At 47.3% G+C, this 9,391-nt stretch overlaps 1 protein-coding gene across 1 annotated transcript; it reads right to left on the reverse strand.

The window, feature by feature from the left end:
• Window positions 1–1,412: 1,412 nt before the first annotated feature.
• TTC19 (tetratricopeptide repeat domain 19) lies at window positions 1,413–9,378 on the reverse strand. The gene is made up of 10 exons (XM_036765752.1): window positions 8,977–9,378; window positions 8,728–8,864; window positions 8,176–8,286; window positions 7,639–7,677; window positions 7,288–7,344; window positions 6,672–6,733; window positions 6,049–6,143; window positions 5,031–5,185; window positions 3,450–3,612; window positions 1,413–2,948 (listed from the first exon to the last, which is right to left on the reverse strand). The coding sequence occupies exons 1-10, from the start codon at window positions 9,176–9,178 to the stop codon at window positions 2,821–2,823; spliced, it is 1,149 nt and encodes a 382-aa protein (XP_036621647.1). The 5' UTR covers window positions 9,179–9,378; the 3' UTR covers window positions 1,413–2,820.
• Between the last annotated feature and the right edge of the window lie 13 nt (window positions 9,379–9,391).

Raw genomic sequence — 9,391 nt, forward strand, 5'->3', positions numbered from 1 at the left:
GAACAGCTGATTGCTCCTCCTTATGACAGCCATTTCGTTCCTACTTCTCTAACACACAAGAAAGTTAGGGTATTTTAAATGGCTTTGCCTACGGAGCAACCCCAGAGCATCTGCTTCTTCGGTCAGAGCATGAATTGGGGCCATGGGTAGCTGTGGGGGTTTCCTTGAAAATGACCGAAAGTTTTGGTCCTTCCTCCCTCTAGCACATCCCCTCCAAGTGAAGCTGCCTTTGCCCATTGACTTTCTGAAGTCTTGTTCTTGGAATTGAACCTTGAACCGGCCCCCTCAGAGTCTCCAGCAGCCAGGGCCCAAGTGGAGATTGGTTCTAATGCCAGGAGGCTTATGGAGTTGATTCTGTCTTCTTCCACTCATGGTTTGCAAAAGCAGTTGGACAACATTTTCAGTGCTGCTTTATGATCTGTGCTTTCACAATGTTTTCATCTTGGTATGTTCACTGATTCTGATTTGAAAACATTTAAGACTTGAAAACCCATGTGTAATGATGAAATTTCATCTCTCCCTTTCCCTTATCCTCCCCCCCCCCCCCCCGCCCCCTGCGCCCCACCCCACACAATGTCTTTAGTAGTCAGTGACTTCTGGATTCAGACCAATCAATAAAAGGGGATAGGTTCGTTCTCCATTTGCTTTGTCGCCTCGTTTTGCAACAGCGCAGACAAGCCTCATTGGGAACGATATTGTGATCTGGAGCTCCCTCCAAAGGAAGAGAATTCCTCCCTAGAGAATTTTCCCAAACCCCTGAGATGGCCAAGCCACCCTGGAAATCTCTGGCTTAAAATGGAAAAAGATCTAAGTGTGCAAGTGCTAAAGCAAGGGTGGGAAGGCAGGCAGCGATACAGGCTCTGGGCAGGCCCCATCTCCCCCTCCCCCATCCCCACCTGTTCAGCCCCCCAGGTGAGTTTGGTTAGCTGAACTTTTCCTTGTGAAGCACCACGGCTTTACCTCTGTCAGAACTTATACAGAGAAGATTAACTGTGGTCTTCAGGATTTTTTGAAGGAAGTAGATTGACTGACAAATGATTAAGTTAGACCTTTCTAAATCTTATGTTATTTATCCTATGTATGAATTTTCCTTTCAGTCTCCTATTCCCCAGGATTCTGGACCCTAAGACTCTCGCTTTTTTGGACCAGACCTGGGAGAGCTTGGAGATCTTTCATTACCAAGAGAGATCAGCATCCAGGACCCCTGAAAGAAGAAGAGATCTGCCCGATGTCACAGGCCAGGATGGGTCACAAACCCAGGGCTTCTCAGGCCAGCTCCATCCACTAGGCCATCCTGCCTCTATTTGCTATGTGCCTCATATGAATTTCACATTTTTTCGGAATCAGCCAAACTAATAAAAAGCCCACCTGGAATCCTTTAACGTACTAGATTTAAAAAGTTATTCAATACATAAGTGATCTTGGTGTTTATTATTTAGGATCATCCAATCCACAGACGTACCAAAAATATTACTAGTATACCCATTCCATGGTTGGCATACAAACAGTAAATAAAATTTACATTCATCACTATTTATGGAGATAAACTGTCACTTTTCCCTGGGCAAGCAGTCATTTGTAAGACTAAATTTCATGAGATGTGAATGAGTGTGTGTGTACACGCACACATGCACACGCATTTTGATTGCTTAACTGTTCAAGTGTAGCAGGTTTAAATTAGTACATGGGAGGTGAAATCTCACCCATGTTAGGTGAGACTCAAGTGACAGGCCTCTTTCCTTCTCCCAGGTCAGAAAATTAGAGTAGGTTCATTTAAGAAGAATTAAAAGCTCTGGAGGTTTGAAAGACACAATTTCACAACAATAAATAAGATTCCTGCAGAAACTAACAGCTCATTCCGGTTACCTACAACTCAGCAGCCAGGAGTGTTAGAATGGAGAAGCCTGGTTCATCTATCCACTTAGAATGCTGGAGCGCTTCAAGAACAGGCAGCTGTTTCATTTTCCACCTGCTCTGCTTAGTAACCCCATTTCTGAAAACCTAATTCTGGAGAGTGGGTAGAACAAATTCGCTGATTATGAGACTGGCACATAAGTGCCAGTGAGCTACACTTTTAAAATAACAATTTAGTGTAAGTCCTGATGGCCTCTGACTAAGCCATTTTCTGATGTCATTATTTTTTTCCTTTGGTACCTATTGGCAAGAAACTGAATGTGGCTACCACCCAGAAGTTACTGGTTAAAGTTGAAGCAGTGTGTATATCCTGATAAGACAAGATTTCCCCTTGCAAAGAAACTAACTTAAGACTTCGATCTCTGATTCATTGGGTCCAAACTGCCCTTTCTACACAGAGAAGAGCAGAGAGGCTATAGAAAAGAGGGAGACACTGATGTCATGTTTTTAAAAATCATAATGAAAACCCAAGTTAAGGCCAGGCCTTTCATGACTGAACATGCTGGGCAAAAATACTCAGCACCGAGAATGACTGCCGAATTTGAAATCAGTGATCTAATTCTCCTGAAAGCTGCTGTTATTCCCCGAAACAAGTCAGGCCTTGAAAAAGAGGTTTCTTCTCTACCAGTCTTTGTAGCTCAGGAACAAAAACTACACTTTTCCTTCTGTTCCCATAAAATGAGAGTCCAACACTGAGAACAAAGCCCAAATCTGAGTGGCTTGTAGAAAAAGGCATGGTATAGAGTACGTTTTGTTTGATTTTTGAAGGGGGGGGTAGAGTTAAGCATCAAATCCAAACAATTCAAGCCATTTGTTTAGGTATTCCAGACTGGAATCACATCAGCCTTCCTCTCGGCAAGGATGTCCCTGCTCCGCCCCCCAGAGATTTACCCCTGGGTGAAACAGTCAAAGGCCTCGACTGCTGGCCAGTTCAGTCAGCTCCTCCTTGATGTGCTCGATGGAAGCCTCATCTCCCTTTAGCTCAGCCTCTTTCAGGGCCTCCTCGTAGACGTATTTGGCTTCAACAAAGCTTGCTAAAACCAGGAAAAAGGGAAAGCAGAAAACTTAAAAATAGGAAGCCCAAGGGAGAGACTTTAAGAATTTAAAGGGTTCAGCAAACTTCTAAATGATCAAACACCAGAGCTCGGACACCCCCTCCTCTGCTAGAGATGAGTTTGGGAAGAGAAGCCCAGAGGCAGGAGAAGCTGGGAGAAACTGGCATCAAGGTACCCTTGATAGGAGAAGGACGCCTCCATCTGACCTGGAGGATCTTCATCCTGACTTACAATTACAAGAATCAAAGGAGGTCATGTAAGGCAAATGCTGGGCCAACACAGGCCTAGCACTATGGTGGGCACTCTTCTCCCTTCAATGGCCTATTCCAATCTGCTCTTCAATAAGGGAATATGGGGGGACAAAAAAAGAACCTCCAGGAGGGAGGTGCTATCTCCAAATGCTTCCTATATCCTCTCCTCTGCTGTCAGGGTCTCTTCCTGCCGCTCTCCTACGCCTGTTTGTCCCTCCCTCCCCAATACCTTTGTGCATCAATATTCCTGCCATGTTGCTGAGCACCCGGTGAAGCTCGGGGTGCTCAATCTGCCTTGCCAGCTCCGTTGCCTTTTTCACATATGCATAGGCCTCATCAAAGCGGCCTTGTGCATCCAGGGTAGTGGCCAGGTCATTCATTAGCACCACAGTCTGTATCAGAAAAAAAAAAAAGTGCAGAGTCAGCTTGGATAGTATGGGCATTAGCATCCTGAATGGGGCTTCTCTGTTTCCCTGGGGTGCTTTGGTTATGCCGGCATCATCACCGCACACAAGTAAATACACATGCAAAATATACAAGTAAAAAAAAATGGTCAGTCATGTTTTCAAAAAAGACACACAGGAACATGAAGGAAACCAATTCTATTGAAACAAAGATGTAACGTTATTCCCCTCCCCTGAAATCCATCTGTGGAGGCTGTGTTAAGAAGCCCTGCCCTGGACCTTCTCCCTCCAGCAAAGGGTCTGAGATTCCAGCCACACCTCTTCACATTTTCACCTTATAAGCTCCACACATTTATTAACTAGCAGAATAAAATTCCCCACTTATCCTAGAGGTTGGCCTTCCAGAAGCCTTACCTCTCTAGAACACTGATGTGACTTCACAATTACTGAAAAAGCTACCCCAGACAGAGGAACCTGATGCTTTACGCACTAGGAAAACACCTTCACTACTACGCCGTTTTGACAGGCATAGTTACAGAAACAAGGAGGGAAACAAAAGCTAAATGGGGCCATTTGGTGTAGGAAGCTCCTCCTTGGGGTTCAACATAATAACTAAGGTTCAGAAGGCTCCTGAGTCATGAGGAAAAGGTTAAATTGAATCCAACTGTTGGAGAAGGCAGAGAAGCCTGAGTGGTTCAGGAAGCCTCAAAAGGTGTGGACAGTTTAAGGGAATGGGCTCACCCTTGACCTCACCAACACAAACCACTTCATTCTTTGATTCAACCAGATAAAGTCAGCACTGCACTTTTTGTCTTAGGTTTGCTTCTCAAGTTTCCTGCTCACCCGATGCTGGGACTTGGTGAAAACATCTACAATGACCACCTCCATCACTTCCCCTCTCACCTCCTCCAGGCCTCAGACCATTTTTAATCCTTTTTTTGTTCTCTTTCTCTGCAGTTTCCAGCTTTACTGGGTCTTTACTTAAGTGTGGCAAACAGAAGGGACATACAGGCTGGGAAAGGAAAGCCTGGCCTGGTTCTGAACAAGAAGGGAATGTGTTCTGTTTCATTTCTAAAGCCCCTCTGATGGTGGTCAGCATGGTACTGCCCTTTCTGGCTATAGCAACACCCACAGCCCATGTCTTCAGGGAATGACTCCCCCCAGAATTCCTCAGGAAATGTTACATCATCCATACTCAGACTGAAGGTCATCTATCCCAGTTTTACTCACTGATCCAAAGGAGCAGTTCTAGCTCTCCCCACCTTCTCCCTTCTAATAGTGTGGCATTTCATATTCTGATTGTAGAAATTTCATCTTATACTCCCTCAACCTGATTTTTAAGGCAGGATAATGAATGCACAGCCATCTATCAATAAGCCATCAAGGCAGCAAGCAGTGGTTGTCACCTGTGGGTGTCTTTCTCCTCGTATCTCTTTGGAAATCTGCAATGCTTTTTCGTACATTTTTTGTGCATCGGATAGTCGGCTGATATCAAGGAGGTATCGCGCGTAGGAGTCATAGCACATGCCCAGAAGGAGATGGGTATTAGCTTTCTCTTCGGCTAAAAATCAAACAAGACCATGTGGATGGAAGTCACATTATAACAAAGGAAAGGGATGAGGGTCTGTTCCTCCCTCCCAGCTTCTGATGTCATATCCTCATTTATCCCCTTATAAATCATCCCATCAGTGCTTGAGGCTCCCAGCTTCTAGACATCAGTATGAGACAATCAGCAGCACTGTAACACTGCCAATACTATGTCCCTGGTATAATCCCCAATCTCAGAATCAAAGTAGGTTCTATTCATTTATAGATGAAAATTGTGTCAAGAGAGTTGAGACAATTAATGGTTACTTGCCCATGGAAGGCAGAAATGGTTTGGCTACCCAGAAACTGACTTAGACTTGACTTCTAGACTTTTTGTAGTTATTAAACATCTGATGGTCTGGAAATTCCCCACATTTCAAACTGAATTCAGAGTTAAAGTTTCCCACATTATTCATCCTACTCCCCGATAATTAATCTATTAATATGCTGGCTAGGGAATGTAGCACACATTAGCCAGAGAAATGCTGTCCTCTTTCTGAGTTTGCTATCTGCCTGACTCCCATTTTTTGGAGGTTAAGAAAGAAAATAGGTATTTTAACTTAACAGATCCAGACTTGTAGCTGAGCTGAGTATAGGATGGAAAAAGTTGATCTCTTCCTCCTTCAGCTTCCTAATGGACCATGGGTGTTAAAGAAGGCCACGTCTGCTCTGAAGGAACGGCGAAGTGACAGTCCCCAAGGCATTAGCAGAGAACACAGACCTCTCTCTGATCAGCACTCAAAGTACATAATTCATCCCTCTTCCACTTTAACTAGGAAACTTCCTTCTCTTTTCTGCACTAGGAAATCCCTTTCAGATGTGGTATGGTTTCCCTACCTGGCATAACTTCTTCCGTTAATGCCTTCTCTTTTGTGATTTTTCTCTCCAGAGTTGAAATGCAGAACTCATAGCCAGCAAAAGCAAATTCCTGTCTGTAATGCAAAGAGCAGGGACGAGCAGTTCACCTTCAAGCTCCCCGACATTCTGCAGGGGGATCAGGGCCAGACCTCTCTTCCGTCCAGCTAAGACTTGAATCACCGCCAGAAAGGGAGGTGTGAAATGGGAAGAGGGAAATAAGTCCCTCAGAGCTCCCACCCGCTCACCACTCAAACTTCCTCTCTGAAAAAGGCACACTGTTCAGGTTTGTTTTTTCAGGGATATGCACCAGGTGCATTGCCACACAATTTCTGTGATGGAGATGTTCTGATTCCGACATCTGTTTCCAGTTGCGTCAGAGTCTGATTATAAATTTGTCTATGAAGGCAGTGTATCAATCCAAGTCCATATGATAAAGCAGCCCACAGCCAAACTGAAGTGACTCTCCAGAGTGCTAGACAAGGCTGATGGTTCCTGACCCTCTGAAAAGCAGGGGACTTTCACCAGAGTGTTTTTTCTGACATCCCCCGGCAACAAGCCTGCCCCAGGATGCCTGCTGCCCTAAGGGCTCGACCTGAACTCACCTTTTCAGAGTAGCGTAGATACTGGCCAGTTTTAGGGATATCTCAATTATTGCATTGTCCTCCTATTAGAAGTGAAAGACATTTACAGAATGCAGTGAGTTCAAGACTGTATAATTCCTTCCTAGACAATTTTAGGCAATATGAACTGTCATTTATATAACATGTTAAGGCCTACAAAGACCATCATTTAAATCACCTGATTTTAGCTCAGAATAACCCTGTGGGGATACATTTTACAGATCGGGAAACTGAGGCTGAAAGGTTAAGGGCTACTGTCCAGGTCCTACTGCTGGCTTTGACCCTAAGTCTCCCCCTAGCCCTCCGAGTACCAAACCATATCACGTATCCTCATACATCAGGGTCCTGACTCACAGTCTGCATGTTCCTCGTCACAGTTCAAAGCTCAATTTGCAAGCACTTATTAAGAACCCACTACATGCCAGGCATGTCAGGCCAGTATGGCTGCAGGCTGGCATTCCTATTTTGGGGTGGGAGATGGATGGTTAGGAGGGAGGATCTGCTCTGGTTATAAATAAAACATACACAATGAGAAATGCCCTTTTGTGAAGATGCTGATTTGGAACCACTCACAGCTAACAAAAGTTACCATTCTTACCTGCTTCATGCCCCCAACCAGAAGATAGCTCATTGTCGCTTTAAAAAGCTTTTCTGCCTAAAATAAGAAACAAGAGAATTGTATAACTGGTCCCACCATTCCACGAAGGTCCACAGAAAACACCAAGATGAGGGCTCCAGATCAAGGGTTTAAAGAATAACTATCTAAAGACAAGGAGAGGTGAGAGAAGATGGCAGGCCTCCCAAGCCCGTCTATTTATAGATCTTAAGGAACACTGTGATACGGTACGACTTCGCCTTAAATTAGCTCATCTGCTCTCCAGACAAAGATCTTCCAGAGCCTCCAGCCTAATCTTTCATGGATTCAGAGTCTAACAAAACGCTTACTTACTTTTTCAAGCTGATTCCTCATGAACGCTAAGTTAGCCATCTGTAAAGGAAAGAGAAGCCAAGTCCAAATTACTCCTCTAATTGGTGTACTGTCCCCATCATTTTTATCAGAATCTAAGACCTCTTCCTTCTATTCTCTTACAGAGAGATGAGAATGACCAAGGCCCATCACTAACTAGAAGTCATCGCTGTACAAGGAGGGTGATGGGCATATACTCCAAACCCTGATGATAAGGAGTAGCTAGCACGTACCCATTTCTTAAAATTCCCTGAATGTTTTTATGGAAGCAAGTACTGATATGCAGTGGAGCTCCTACCACAATGCCTGACACAGAGTAGGTCCTTAATAACTACCTATGGATGGACTACGCATAAGAACTGGGCTTATGAGTATCAACAGCCCTCTTCAACGCTGAAATTAAACTCACCTTACAGAGGGAAAAACTGGGACATACAAGTCAACTTATGCATTCTGTCCTCTTGAGAACCAGAAACAGAAAGCAGGAGGCTTAACCCCTCCCCTGCTATGGGGAATTACCATATCGTAGGTGTAGATGATGGCCTTCCTGATATCTGCCTTGTGAGCCAGATGAAGGGCCTCGTGTAAGATTCGCTCTGCCTCCTCCGGTTCCTTCTTCATTATACTCAACTGCAACCAGAGAGCGCAAAAGAGGGGTGGAAAAGCAACCGCGGCTGGCTTTTATTTCGCTAAATATTTCCCAATTACATTTACAAATTAACATTCATTTTTTAACACCAGGACTCCCTTGCCCCCCTCCTTGGGAAGGCGAACGTGGTGCCAGCCGATTACACACGCGGCGTGGCGTCACGCACATACTCCGGCCGCCCTTTGGCCTTCACGAAGTTCCCTGAAGGACTTTTTGCTTATTAGCCTAGATCTTAAGTTAGATAGTCTGGGGTGACACGCTGGTGGGTCCGAAGCCCCGGGAGGGGTTGCTTCTTCTTCCCCAGGCCCGGGGTTTGGGCGGGATGAGGATGCTGGGGAGGAAGGGGGGACCGGGGGGGGGGCTGGGCTCGGACCGGGGGTGGCATTTCCCCGCTCCCAGCAGGTCTCCACTTGGGCCCTCACCTTGGCCCGCTTGAGCATTTCGATGATCTTGAGTTCCACCTCGGAGGGAGGACTCTCCACCTCCTCCTCATCCTCGTCATCCTCCTCTTCCTCCTCCTCCACCTCCGCGGGGGCGCTTTTGAAGAACCACGACAGTGCTGCCGGCGAGAGGGGGAGGGCCGCCCGGTCACCATGGCAACAGGGCGCCGTCGCCGTGGCAACGGGCGCCCTTCCGCCCCCGGCTCCCGCCCCCGACAGTCCCCCGCTCACCCGCCAGCGCCACCACGCACAGCCCACGGCCGGAGCGGCCCTGCCCGACGCGGGGTGGCTTGGCGGCCACGTCGGTTCCCCGTCGGCCGCCGCCGCCGCCGCCGCGGGGCCCCGCCAATAGCAGCCGCGCGTAGCCCCGCCGCCGCCGGCCCGCGGCCGCCAGGAGGCCCCGGCCGAGGCTGCGACTCAGCGGGCCCCACATCCCGGGGTCGGTCCGCGAAGGGGACGAGCCCGGAAGCAGCGGGCGGCTCCGGACAGCGCGTCACGCCGCCGCCTTCTGGCCTCGGCTGTTTCTCCCGGAGGAGCCGAGCGCGCAGGAGGGCCCCGGGAGGACGGGGTGGAGGGGAGCGGGCGAGCTGTCACCCAGCCCGGCAGTGGCACCGGCCTCGGAGCTCCTGCTCTGACACTCCCGGCA

Source organism: Trichosurus vulpecula, chromosome 7 (genome assembly GCF_011100635.1).
Source record: "Trichosurus vulpecula isolate mTriVul1 chromosome 7, mTriVul1.pri, whole genome shotgun sequence".
Classification (NCBI taxonomy): Eukaryota; Metazoa; Chordata; class Mammalia; order Diprotodontia; family Phalangeridae; genus Trichosurus; species Trichosurus vulpecula.